The 13,162-nt window shown below is 41.4% G+C and overlaps 1 protein-coding gene across 4 annotated transcripts; it reads right to left on the bottom strand.

The window, feature by feature from the left end:
* Positions 1-257: 257 nt before the first annotated feature.
* On the bottom strand, positions 258-6,566 carry Pex19 (peroxisomal biogenesis factor 19). 4 transcript variants are annotated; one of them, XR_004517986.1, is made up of 8 exons: positions 6,360-6,566; positions 4,065-4,230; positions 3,534-3,619; positions 3,159-3,320; positions 1,886-2,062; positions 1,606-1,650; positions 1,080-1,442; positions 258-758 (listed from the first exon to the last, which is right to left on the bottom strand). XR_004517986.1 is itself a non-coding variant. In XM_010616665.3 (8 exons), exons 1-8 carry the CDS (start codon positions 6,427-6,429, stop codon positions 1,359-1,361), a joined length of 900 nt encoding a protein of 299 aa, XP_010614967.1. In that variant the 5' UTR covers positions 6,430-6,481; the 3' UTR covers positions 258-1,358. The 4 variants fall into 4 exon arrangements, 2 of the variants coding, with proteins under 2 accessions (XP_010614967.1, XP_019061950.1); XR_004517987.1 differs by having other exon boundaries at positions 1,104-1,442; XM_010616665.3 differs by adding an exon at positions 4,649-4,758 and having other exon boundaries at positions 258-1,442; positions 6,360-6,481.
* Between the last annotated feature and the right edge of the window lie 6,596 nt (positions 6,567-13,162).

Below are 13,162 nucleotides of genomic sequence, written 5' to 3'. Positions count from 1 at the left end.
CTAGCGTATCCATCAAACTTATGATAGCCAAGTTCTATAGATTAACTCTGAAAGGGAAGGTCAGCTCAAAGATAATTCAGAAAACATGTTAACAGTGTATTATTACTAATAACGTAAGAAGTTAAAATGTAGTAACAGTTGAAGGGCTTTACAGGTTAAACTACCCAGGAGGAAATGAAAAAAGATACCTATCTAGTCTTCGTTGCCAAATGAGGTGTAGGCTGAGCTGAAGAATCAGGGTAGTGGAGGAGCCCAGAATGAAACTTAAGATTCCCACATTGGAGCTGACAGAAGCGGAGGAAGATTGAGAAAAGACCTGGATGAAAAACTGGCCATACTCCTCACTCATAGTATTTATTAGACACTGCTCCACAGGGCCTGCAGGAAAAGGAACCCTGCTGCTTCCCTCACGCCTTCCCAAGCACCTTCCTGAACTAAGGATTGCCTCAGGCCAAGACGTAATGGGAGTAGTACAACTATTCATTTGCCAGACCTGACACTGCAATTATGTGTTTGCCAGGGAGGTGGGAAGACAGAGTGGTGGATGGACGAGATGAGAAGAAACAAATTGGGCCCTTCTTTGTCACTACATGGACTCAGAAGAGTTGGAATAAACAAAAAAGAGAGGAGTTAAGAGGACGGACAGGGGACAAAGGAAAGTCAGGGGCTGGGTTCACGTAGATCATATGGCATCGTAGAAAGAACCAGGGTAGCCACTTGAATTCCCAGGCTGGAATAAGGAGTTGAGGGCTCAGCACCTAGAGGGAAGAAAAACCCCAGGGCTTCTATTCCAACCCTACTATGATTAGATGCAAAAGCCCTTACCCTTCAGAGAATTCAGATGGTCTGTGTGAAGGCAAGAGGCCATGGTGACAGACCTACAGACCCAGCCCAGGCTGTTTCTCCCCATTCCCAAAGGTCATGCCCAAGAGAAGTACAGAAATAACAGTCCCAGGACTCTGCCCGGTTCCCCCAATCCAAGAATAGGAGTAGAAACAAGGCACAAAGACCCTGGAATTAAAAAATATACATCAGTGTGGCCATATATAACATTATTTGGGGTCAGTGAAGGTACACACCCCAAGGAGGATGCCTTCTTTCACCTGGCAGGCAGCTGGGCCTTTGCTAGTAGCAGAAACCACAATGGAGGAGGGTTCATAGAAATGGCCTGCAGAACAGATCCAATTCCTAGAAAGACAGAGGAAAAGCCTCAGCTGGTATGGGACAGTCTTGAATGGGACGACAGAGGGTGGTAGGCAGATCACTCCTGCAGGCCACTCCTGCCTCCGTTCCCAATGGTTTTGCTGACTCCAGATGTTGCCCACAGCTGGGACTCGGGGAGGAAAACGTGTTGTGTTTCACATGATCAGACACTGTTCACCACTGGCACCCGGTGGGCCTGACAGATTGAGGGCATCCAGGTCAAAGTTGAGGCCAGGAGGCTGGAGAAGAGATGAAGGGACTCAGATAACTGCACATATTTCAGTTCAGAGTTTCTGAAGGTCTATCCCTAGCAGCGGTAAGTATCATCTTATGTGCTATCACTGGAAGTTACAGATTTCTGGGAACTAGGGGCTCAAATTAAAGTCTAGAAGACATACTTACCATCTCCCCAGCCAGCTCTTTTGGAGGATGGCCCAAATCCTGTAGCTGGAAAAGAAAGAACATGAGGTAGGAAAATTTAAAAATCTCAGAAAAAAACACAGAAGGCCAGAAAAAGAAAATCTGATTATCGATCTCTGACTTCTTCTGACCATGCAACATAGTCTCTCTCATGCTCCCTCCTCCACCCAGATGGAGTCTAATAGCATCCATCCTAGCTACCTCTTCCACTTCATACCCAAGTGGACAGCATCAGTGGGCAGACAGCCAAAAGAAGCCTCACCTGCTGCATGAGATCTAGCACCATCTCAAAACGAGCTTTTTGAGCAGCCTCGCTATCTGTGGGTGTCTCTGCTTCAAACTGCTCACATATTTTGCCCATGACCTTGTGTTGTTCCTGATATTTTTCAAGTTGCTCTGGAGGTAGAGATTCCCGGTGACTTTGTAACCATTCTGGATACTAAGGAAAGAGACAATGGGTCAGTAAGAATTAAGTAAACAATGGTAGGGAAGGGAAATGAGAACAACCCTTAAAATGTGATGGGAGGGGGCTGGGGATTTAGCTCAGTGGCTCCACTGCCTGCCTCGCAAGCACAAGGTCCCGAGTTCTATCCCCGGTACAAAAAAAAAAAAAAAAAAAAAAAAAGTGATGGAAAGGGGATGGGAGAAAGAAAAGCTAAATAATCAAGTTCATTGTGAAAAGTAGATCATCTGGCTCTATTTACATTTGTGGTCATTATAGACTGGCAAATTATTTCTATAAAAGGCTAGGTAGCAAATATTATATACTTTTTGAGGTTCTATTTGTGTCTTCTGTTACATATCCTTCTTTGTTATCATCATCGGTTTAATAATAATCCTTAGAAAAGGTAAAACCCAGCCAGCCATAGTGGTACAAGCCTGTAATCCCAACACTGTAGGAGGTGGAGGCAGCAAGAATGCAAATTTGAGCCCTGCCTGGGTAACTTTCTGAGTCCTATCTCAAAATAAGAGGAACCAGGATATAGTTCAGTGCAAAGGCCCTGGGTTCAATCTTGAGTACTGGGGGAAAAAATAAAGTGAAAGCCATTCTCAGCTTGAGAGTTGAACTTAGGCCATAAAACTCTTGGCCTGGTTATTCTGGTCTGCATTGCTCATTTCATTCTTAGCCAATGATGTCTTGTATCACTAAGATGCTTCTATTCAGCTATTTTATCTCTCCAGTAAAACTTTAAATTCTTTGATAGCAGAGACTATCATTTAAACTACTCTTAAACTGTATATAACATAAAGCCCCAGTAAATCCTCAGTGAATCCTTGGTGAAGAAATGAATGAAATCAGAAATACAAGGGGTTGATCAGACAACCCAAATCTTGAGCCCGTTTATATAGAAAACTAGTGTTGAAGGATTTCCTTTTCTACCTCAGCATTCTCAGGGTGGTAGCTTTACTTTCTCAGAGACCATTTTCCACACTCTTTTTGTACACTCAAGTTACTCAACATAGGCTCTGAGCAAAGTAGTCCATGTGACGGTTTGAGAGAAAGTATGGAAAAGCAGAAATGGAAATCCACAAACCTTTTCTGTGATCTCCTTCAGTGAGGGGTACAGCACATCCTTGGACAGCAGGTTCTGCATGATACTCTGCATGATGGGGAGGATGTTCCCTTCTCCATCCCCTTCGTCCATGCCCAGCCCTTCCATGGCCTTGGTCAGCTCCTCATCTGACATGCCTGAATTCTACACAGGACAAGAGAGAGGTAAAGTGTATGCTGCCTTCCTGGGAAGCTTACAACCCTTTCAGGTAGGAAAGAAGTACTTAAACATGCCTATAACAAAACATAGTAAGGCAGGGACAGACTAAGGATGATACCGAAGACCATCTGTCTTTGGAGAATGCTGGTGAAGTATGAGAGAGTGGGCCCTTATATTCTCCAATCCCTTCCTTTTTACCTGAAGATCGGTAGCATTTTTGGCTAGACCACTTAATGTCTCCTTTAGGCAAGTAGTGAATTCTTGCTGGGAAGTTGCATCACTACCTGGAAGAGAGTAAGACAATGAGAATCACTTAGTATTTCAATAGTTTGTCTACACAGAATAACCCAGTTATCAGCTGGGATATGAAACAACTAGTAAATCACTATCACTTCAAATCTTTGATTATTGTTACTTTCATAATCATTTCTTTCTTTTCTTTTCTTTTTGTACCAGGGATTGAACTCAGGACCCTGTCCTTGCAAGGCAGGCAGTGGAACTGAGCTAAATCCCTGGCCCACTTTCATAGTCATTTCATAAATCCACATAGCCTGTTTGTCAGTTTATTCTTTTTTTTTTCTTTCTATTACTTGCCAACTCACCCTTTTCATTAAGCAAAATTGCTATACCTCCTCCCATTGCTTCACACCACCCCACGTCTGTGACATCATAATCCCTTTACTGAGAATTCTGGTGTCAAATATTTCCCTTTGTTTGGAGTCTTCTCACCAACTCTCCCAGCAGCCTCTGAGAGCTTTTGGAACTGCTCCACCAGGTGGGGCTCTTCCTCAGCCAACTCCTTCATTGCCTTCTCAAACTCTGCAGTAGCTTGGGAAGCCAGCTCACTGTCAAATAGTTCCTGGAAAAACTTCTCTTGGGAGGCGAACAGGGCATCCTGTAGGGGTGTCATGGGCAAAATGCACTTCTTATGGCACCATACTGTTCCTGGCTTCTGAAAGAAGTCTACATAATAAGCTCTGGAAATGTATACCTCCCTCCTACCTATGTCCATTGGACAATTCCATCTACTTCTCATCCAGATGACGAGAAAGGCATCTGGCCATTGAGGAAAGGGTATGAGGTGGTATTATCAGTTTAATCCCTTAAACCTGCTCTTTTTTCAAGGAACTTCCTTGAAATGTACTCAACCTCAAATCCTTCTTTTACAAGGACTGAAACCTGTAAAAGCACTCAGCAATGTGAGGCCAAGGCACCCTCCCAACCTCCCCTCTAGCCCATAGGGGCCTACCCCACCTCTGTTCAGAACTACAAGCCCATCCCCTCCCTCTCCCCTTAGGGGATGGTATTTATACTTTGGCAGTGTCTCCTGGCGATTTCTTCTGGGGACCTGAAGCATCGGGGGCCGTGGTGGTAGGAGGGGGTGCTGGGGAGGGTTTGGCTTTATCGAAATCATCAAGAGCACCTTCAGAGACAAGAGACACGGTGTATGTGTTGGGGATGGGCGAGGATGCAAAGGTGGGTGGTTTCTGGCCAAAGAATCAGAATGACCTTGCAAAGTGCCAACTTTTCTCCTGTTTTGGGAGTCCCGCCTTCCTAGTTCATTGATCTATAAGCCTCCCACCTCCTTTAGGATTACCTAAATTTTGTGATGAAAAAAATTTCTTAAGGTGAAACAAGTGTCCATCTAAGAGTTGGGAGGAGAGTGTTTTTAAAAAGGTTCTGGAGAGATCTCCATCTACACACTGTAGTAATTCTCTAGAAATCTCACATAAATATCTAATAGGAGCACAGGTCACAGATGTCCTTAACTCTCTGAACTCACACTAGAAGCTTAAAGGGATTGATCTTTGGCAAGAAAGCACAAAATGTCCCACCCAGCTCTCCATTAATCCTGCTATTACCACAAACTAGCGGGTGTCATACTAAACTCCATGGTAAGGTATTACATACACTCTCATATTATCCTACAAAGTAGTTCTCCCTTTTCAAGCTCCTGGAGCGCTCTCTGGACTCATTTCTGCAGATAACCCTGTGCCAGGATGCGAGGGCGATCTGGCTGCAACATCTGTTACCCAATTGATTGCCAGGGTTGATGGGCTGATCTGGCTGGTTAGGCAGGTGTCCCCCTTCCTCTCTCTCCGCTCCATGTGCGTCCCTCCACAAGCTGAGTGTTCAGTCGAAGAGGATGACCACCCCTATAGAGGAGGGCCATTTCCTCAGTCAAGGGTATACAAGTAGCTCTCAAGTTAACAAGCTCGCAAGACAACCCTGTGCCAATTCATGTGACTGAGCAAAAGGTTAAAAAAAAAAAATTCACCTCTGTCCTAAAAAACCTGTGTTGTCACCAACACCTTGCTTGCCAGGGCTCGGCAAAGGGCACTGGCCCCACTCTGGGCAGGAAACCAACAGAAGAGTGGAGGACAAGGCCAAGAAAGAAAAGAACATCCACTGACTTTCAGGTGGATAAAGTGAATTACCCTGAGATCTCTTCAGCCTCGGTTTCTCCAAATAATGGAAAAGGAGTGTACTTTTGCTACTGACACGATGAAAGAACTACAAGGGTCTCTCATAAAAGAAAGGCAAAAACACTGAGGGAAGAGACTTTGGTACTAAGAAAGGCAGCAAGAGGCAAAGAACGATGCCCTCCGGGCTTAAGAATCAATGTGCTAATAAGTGAGTGCGTGCTTTGCTGCCCACCAAGAACTAAACGCCGAGAATGACGTGACGGGAGTTAGACTTTGAGAATTTATTAATTTAAAGGAAAGAGAGTTTGGAGAGGAATCGTGGAACACCATCAGATGGTAACCATTCCTTCCCTCCTGCAGGAAAATTAAATGAACAGCTGAGGAGCCCAAGGTGAACTCCGCAGCTCCCGCCGCCGCGGAGGAGGAGGGACAGGGTGACCCAAAGATTTTCTATGGAGTCGCAAGCAAATCTTTACTCGTGCCAACCATTGGAGAGACTCTCCTGCTCCGCCCCAAATACCTCAGGTTCACTTAACCCCCGGAATGGGTCTTCCATATCCGCCTACTTAGGAGGGATTTTCCCATCGTGGGCTCTTACTTTCCAGAAGCTCCTCCAATTCCCGGTCCGCTTCGGCTGCAACACTACAGTCTTCCTCAGACGTGGCCATCTTGCTGCCTCCGACTTGCCGTAGGAGGCGGAACTCCCTGCATCGCTCAATGCCCCGCCCTCTAGCCCCGCTTCCCCGGCTTCGTGCAGCCAATGGAATTCTTGGCTCGTGGGCGCCGCCATTTTTAAAGGGACAGGAAGCTGTGAGGCTCTGGGGTTTTGTTTTTGTTTTTCCTTTTGCAAGAAACTATTAAACTGGGCAGTTTACTGTTATCTTCTGCCTGGTTTATTACTGGTCTGGAGTCTTTGCTCAGCTTCTCATATTACCCGGAGAAGCTCTTTCCTTATGTATTCCTGAGCTTTGGATAGGCTTGGTTAAAGCAAACTTCCTAAAAATAACCAGAATCTATGCATTTATAACTGAGAAGGTAAATATGGTGCTTGTCATTATTTCCCTCCTCGCTTTCTTCAGTATTTCACTCAGATGTCATCTTAAATGTTTACTTTGGTCACAATAAAATTACAACCCTTATGTCATCTTAAATGTTTACTTTGGTCACAATAAAATTACAACCCTTCCCCCCTGACACTTTCGGTCTCCTTTCTTTCTCTTCTTAACCAGGAACATTGTCTGTGTACATATTTATCTTGTTCATTGTCTGCCACCCCTAAACCCCACAAAATTGAGGACCATAAAAGTAAGGATTTTCACTGTTGTCTTCATTGCTGTATTCCCATCACCTAGGCTAGAGTTTAAAATTTAGTGGTCACTCAAAATTTAGTAGTCAATTATTAGGCCACTCTCCCAGACCTCAATCAAGCATGCTTTGCCTAATCTAAATGAATATATCTCATTTCCTATCATCCATCAGAATTTTCAGGCTAAACAAATACTGCTTCAAATTAAAAAAAAAAGAATTGTCAGGCTAAAGGACTCAAGGTCAGGAATTTAAAATTCAATAATAGACAGAAAAGGTGACTCCTTGGACTGAGCAAAGGGAAATTTGAATGTAGTAGTAGTCAACCTGCCTTTCTTTTTTTGTGTTTTTGTACTGGGGATTGAACTCAGGTCCCTGTACTTGCAAGGGAGGCAGTGGAACCCCTGAGCCATACCCCCCCCCCCGGTCCCTCCAACCTGTCTTTCCTGATAAGAGTTTTTCACAGAATGAAACCACCTCTGGAGAGAAAGAAGATGGGGAAGGCTCAGGCAGTGACAACTCAAGACAATTTCCTCCTTTGGAATTGTTCAGATCTGTTAGAATATAACAATGAAAATAAACACATATCTATTTTAGCACTTAGCATCTTCTGTTGTTTAAGATTTTTGCTAAGTACAGTGGAGAATAAGAGGTAAATCAGGACCAGTTCCTGCTGTAGCGAGCTGATTTGGGATCATGCAAAGGTGATCTTCATACACATGAAGAAGATGTGATAGAAGGTAAGAGGCTTTTTTTTCTCCTATTTTTTTCTTTCCCTTATTCTTTTCCCCACCCTTCCCATTTTCCCTGCACCTTTAGCCATTTTCTTCCTATTTCACATTGTCAATTATATCATTAGGATCTTATGTACTATTATAGTTTGTTCACACCAGAGAAACTATTCGGCATTTACACATGTGACTTATTTATTTCACTTAGGAGTATGTCCTCAATATGTATCCATTTTCCTATGAATGAATCTAATTTCTCATTCTTTATGACTGAGTAGTATTCCATTTTATAGGAAGGTAAGAGGCTTAAAAGAGGGAAGCATAAACTGCTCTAGTATTTAAAATGGGAGAAATCTTATCTTTTAAAATTTTTTATTGGCTTTTTTTTTTTTGAGACAGGGTTTCCATATGTAGTTTAGACTGGCCTTGAACTCATTACTACTTACAGGCTGGCCTCAAAGTCATAGTGATCCTCTTGCCTCAGCCTCCTGAATGCTGGGATTACAAGCATGCACCACCACACCCAGCTTGGTACATTTTTGATATACATAATGATCACATTTACCATGGAGAATTTGTACTCGTATATAATATATCTTGATTCTTTTTTCTCCATTCCCCACCCCTCCTTTTTTTCTCTCATTTACAAAAACTGTTTCCCATTTTTTCAACCTATTTTCTTCCTTCCCTTCCCCCTCCTCCTTCCTTTGCTCTCCTCATTTGAACATTTTCTTCCTACTTCCCAATAGCTATCATCTGTTTTCTTCCTTATGTACCTTTTTGGTTTCTCACACAAGAGAAACAATGTGATATTGAAATGTGTGTCCAATTTATTTCACTTGAAAGTATGATCTGAAGGTGAATTCATTTATCTATAAATGTCTCAAGTTCATCTTTTTTTATGGCATAGTGAGACCCTGTCTTAAAAAAACAATGGACATCTGAAATGAACAGAAATTTCTCAAAGAAGTAAAAGCAGCAAATAAACTTATGGCATAGTGAGACCCTGTCTTAAAAAAACAATGGACATCTGAAATGAACAGAAATTTCTCAGACAAAGAAGTAAAAGCAGCAAATAAACATGTGAAGAAATGTTCAACAACCCTGGTCATTCAAGAGATGCAGATGAAAACAACACTGAGATTCCACCTCAGCCCAGAAAGAATGGCTGCTATCAAGAAATCAACCAATAACATGGCAATAGGGCTGTGGGGAGAAAGGAACCCTTCTCCATTGTTGGTGGGAGTGCAGACTGGTGCAACCACTGTGGAAATCAGTATGGAGATACCTCAAAGAGCTGGGACTACAGGTCTCATTTGATCTAGCTATTCTGCTGCTGGGTATCTTCCCAAAAGAATGAAAAGAATCATGCCTCAATAATACATGCACACCCATGTTTATAGCAGCACAGTTTGTAATAGCTAAAGCTTGGAAACAGCCATTTGCTTATAAACTGGAGACTGAATAAAGATGCAGTTTTTAAAATGGAGTACTACTCAGCCATAAAGAATAAGAAACTAGACACTTATAGTTAAATGGATGCACAGTGAGGCCATACTCTTTTTTGGTACTGGGGATTGAACTTGGGTCCTTGTGCTTGTGAGGCAGGTGGCGGGACCACTGAGCTAAATCCCAAGTCCAAGGCCATACTCTTAAGTGAAATAAACAGGACAGACACATTTAAATACCAAATAGTTTCCCTATTTAAATACCAAATAGTTTTAGAAACCTAAAGTGTAAATAAGGATCAAAATGTATAATTGATAATGTGAGATAGGAAGAAAAGGTCTAAATAGGGTAGGGGAAATGGGAGGGGTAGGGAAAAGGAAAGAAGGGAAAGGAAAAATATGAGAAAAGGAAAAATGAAAATAAAGTCTTTATAAGTAGGGAGGGGAAGAGGGTTTAAAGGAAGGGAAGGGAGGTAGCAAAAAAATAAGAACCAAGATACCTCATGTAAAGGTACAAGTTCCCAATGATGAATGTAACTATATCATATACCTAAAATGTATCAAAAAACTTAATGAAAAAACTAAAACAAAACAAATCTCCCCAAATAAAGTCCTTTTCGATCTAAACTTCTGTAATGTAATCCTTCCCTGGGTAACCTCTCCCTCTGCAACATTTCTGGTATTTTTGTTTGTTTGTTTTACCAGGGATTGAACTTGGGTCCTTGAGCTTGTGAAGCAGGCGCTGGAACCACTGAGCTAAATCCCCAGCCCCTTTTTCAATGTTTATTGGTACATTTTAGGTACACATTATGATCATATTCATCATTGGGAATTTGTACCTGTTCATGATATATCTTGGTTCTTTTTTCCCCATCCTTTGCAACGTTTTTGTTTTGGTACAAGGGATCAAACTTGGGACCTTGTGCTTGTGAGACAGGTGGCAGCACCACTAAGTTAAATTCCTGGCCCCTACAACATTTCTAATAATTTATTCCAGACTAATTTTTTCATTCCACTCCAAGCTCCTTATATGTCTATCTCTAATAGAACTATGTTGAAAAATATAAAACTTAGCTATCTGCTTTGCACTAATGTGATAATTCAAGCATGTTAATAAGGAAAATACTATAAAGTAATTAAATTAGACTCAAAAATAAAAATGATTCTTTCTTAGCTTTTTTGAGCAGGGTCTCCATATAGTCTAGGCTCTTCTTGACTCATCATGTAGCTCAGGCTGGCTTTGAACTTGCAATCCTTCTGCCTTGGCTTCCTGAGTGCTGGGATTACAGGCATATGTTATACCTGGCTTCTTTGTATTATTAAACTTGATTCTGCTTTTCTGTTTTTACTGATGATATTATATATATTTTTTGGTATCAGGGATTGAACTTGGGACCCTGTGCTTGTGAGGCAGGTGGAGGAACCACTGAGCTAAATCCTCGGCCCAATATGTCAATATTTATTCATGTCCTAACTGCTCGTCTTTATAATGAATATTATTGCAAAAATATCTTAAAGCACTTTTTTCATATTAGCCTCTTAAGGACTTACTGGTTCTTCACTTTTTTTGAGACAAGGTCTATGTAGTTTAGATGAATTTTTTTTTTTTTTTTTTTTTGGTGGTACCAGAGATCAAACTCAGCACCTTTCACTTTGCAAGACAGATGTGGTGCCACTGAGCTAAATCCCTGGCACTCACCATGTAATTTAGGCTGGCCTCTAATTCACTGTATAGCACAGGTTGGCCTTGAAATCAGTGATCCTCCTGCCTCAGCCTCCTGAGTGGCAGGATTACAGGCATGTGCCACCACGCCTGGCCCCACTATTTACTGACTGATGTCAGATTGATATTCACAATATGTATTTCACATATATTTATCTGGTCTCCCCAATTGTATAACTTGTGATTGTCAACTTTTTTTATGTCGGTTTATTCTTGTGTACAAATTTGGTGATTTAATCTGTAAACTTAAGGTTTTTATTTTTGCAAAAATTTAATCACCAACTTGCCTATGTTTACAGAATGTTTATAACTTGAGAAAATGCTATCAAAGTGGTATACAAAATTTTGATACGGCAAGCATAGTTTGAGCATGATGTTTAAGAGACAACAGGAAAGAGAGAGGTAGACCTTTTACACATAGGAAGGGGATCTAAAGACAGAGGGAGAAGGGATAGAAACAGGAAGGGGAAGTAAAAAGGATCAAGATGCAGTATGTGTATACACCAACTCCCCACAACGAATGTATTCATAATGTACAACAATCATGTATTTTAAGAAAACAAATCTTAAACTAAAAATATAAAGGCTTGGGATGGGTATGTGGCTCAGTGGTAGAGTGCTTGTCTAGCATGCATAGCGCCCTGGACTTCATCTCCAGTACTAAAGAAAGTAAAATAAAATATAAAGGCCTATGCTTTACGAAGCAGGTATTCTACTTGTAATTTATTCTGACAGACTTCTCCCACCCCTACTATATATGTTTATTTATTGGGGACCACAGCAGAGAATCCCAATTTCCTGATCTGTGCTATGATGCACAGTGAGAAGACACACCTAGAAACAGAGCTAAAGAGACAGTGAACTGGGATGGCCAGTGCTTGAGCAAGCAGCAAAAACCCTGAACAGCCAGAACTGTTGATATTTATTGGTCACACAATCATTAAGTTGGGGCGAGGGGACCACATGTGGTTGCTAGGGATATATTGCTAACACAGGCAAGGCTTGTAAAAGACAAAGCATTCTTCTGTTGGGAACAGAGCAGACAAGACATGGATCATGGTTAACAGATAACCTTATCTTTTTAGTTAAGGTTTTAATTCTGGGAATGAAACTGTGGTGAGTCCCTTTGACCTTGGCTGCCATGTTATCTCATATGAAGCCCCACAGCTTCATGGGCCATTTCTCTGGCCTCTGGTGTGGTTGTTGGTGAAGACGTTGTGCTAACCTGCACACCATCTGCAGTGCTCTCATGAGTCAGAGTCACTGCTAAAAACAAGCCAAATGTGGGGGTTCTTTACAGCTTGCACTGCTTACAGCCTGCTTTAGGCATAATTAATGGGGCAGTCTCCCAGTTATTCTTTGCAATAATGTTGATAATTGGAAAAGACTGGGAGTAACTCAAATATTCAACAAGAAGTAACTTAACTTACTCTACAATATATACTATACAGAGAATTGCAAAATTTAAATCTCTAAAGTATAAAAAATGAAAAAAGGTACGAAATGTTAAATAGCGTGCTTCCATTTGTGTATAAGAGAGAGGTGAGGAAGGACATATCCTTACCTACTTATATATACATGAAAATTTCTTCAAGGATAAAGGGAAGCCAGTAATAGTGGTTGCCTCCTTTGAGAAAGGTGATAGGAAATGAGTGATTCAGGAAAGGGGTGGAAGGCTTATAGGAGAGTTTTTAATATTTACTGATTTCTGAACTATGTGAATATATTTATTGAAAACCTGAATTTAAAAATGTAAAAAAGTATATCTTTTAAATCAAAGGCATAATACAACATTCTGCCCAATTATTCTTAGCAGACAATATATTGCTCTCCATTGTAAAGTATATACCCATATACTAATTAATGTATGTATAGTACAAGTAAAGTACCTAGGACAAGAGTAGGCATATGGTAGATGATCAATGAATACTAGCTACAATTAGCAGTAAGTGGAAGGTGGCAGTCAAAAATAGGTTAGGAGAGCTACTTGCTTTCTATCACTCTCTCAACAGGTTAGGTCTGTGCCAAACATATATAGAATTTTCTATATATAGAATATATAGAATTTTTTTCCCTGATAGTGGGATCTAGTAATTAAAAATCACTATTGAAGGACAGATACCTGGTTTGCTGGGCAGCTACATGGAGTGAACAACAAGGAAATGTTCAGGAAATAAAAGTCAAGCCAAGAAAC

Source organism: Fukomys damarensis, unplaced genomic scaffold (genome assembly GCF_012274545.1).
Source record: "Fukomys damarensis isolate Sample0158 unplaced genomic scaffold, DMR_v1.0_HiC HiC_scaffold_19, whole genome shotgun sequence".
Taxonomy (NCBI): domain Eukaryota; kingdom Metazoa; phylum Chordata; class Mammalia; order Rodentia; family Bathyergidae; genus Fukomys; species Fukomys damarensis.
The sequence above is the reverse complement of the archived record's forward strand: the minus strand, read 5'-3'. Positions and strand labels throughout refer to the sequence as shown.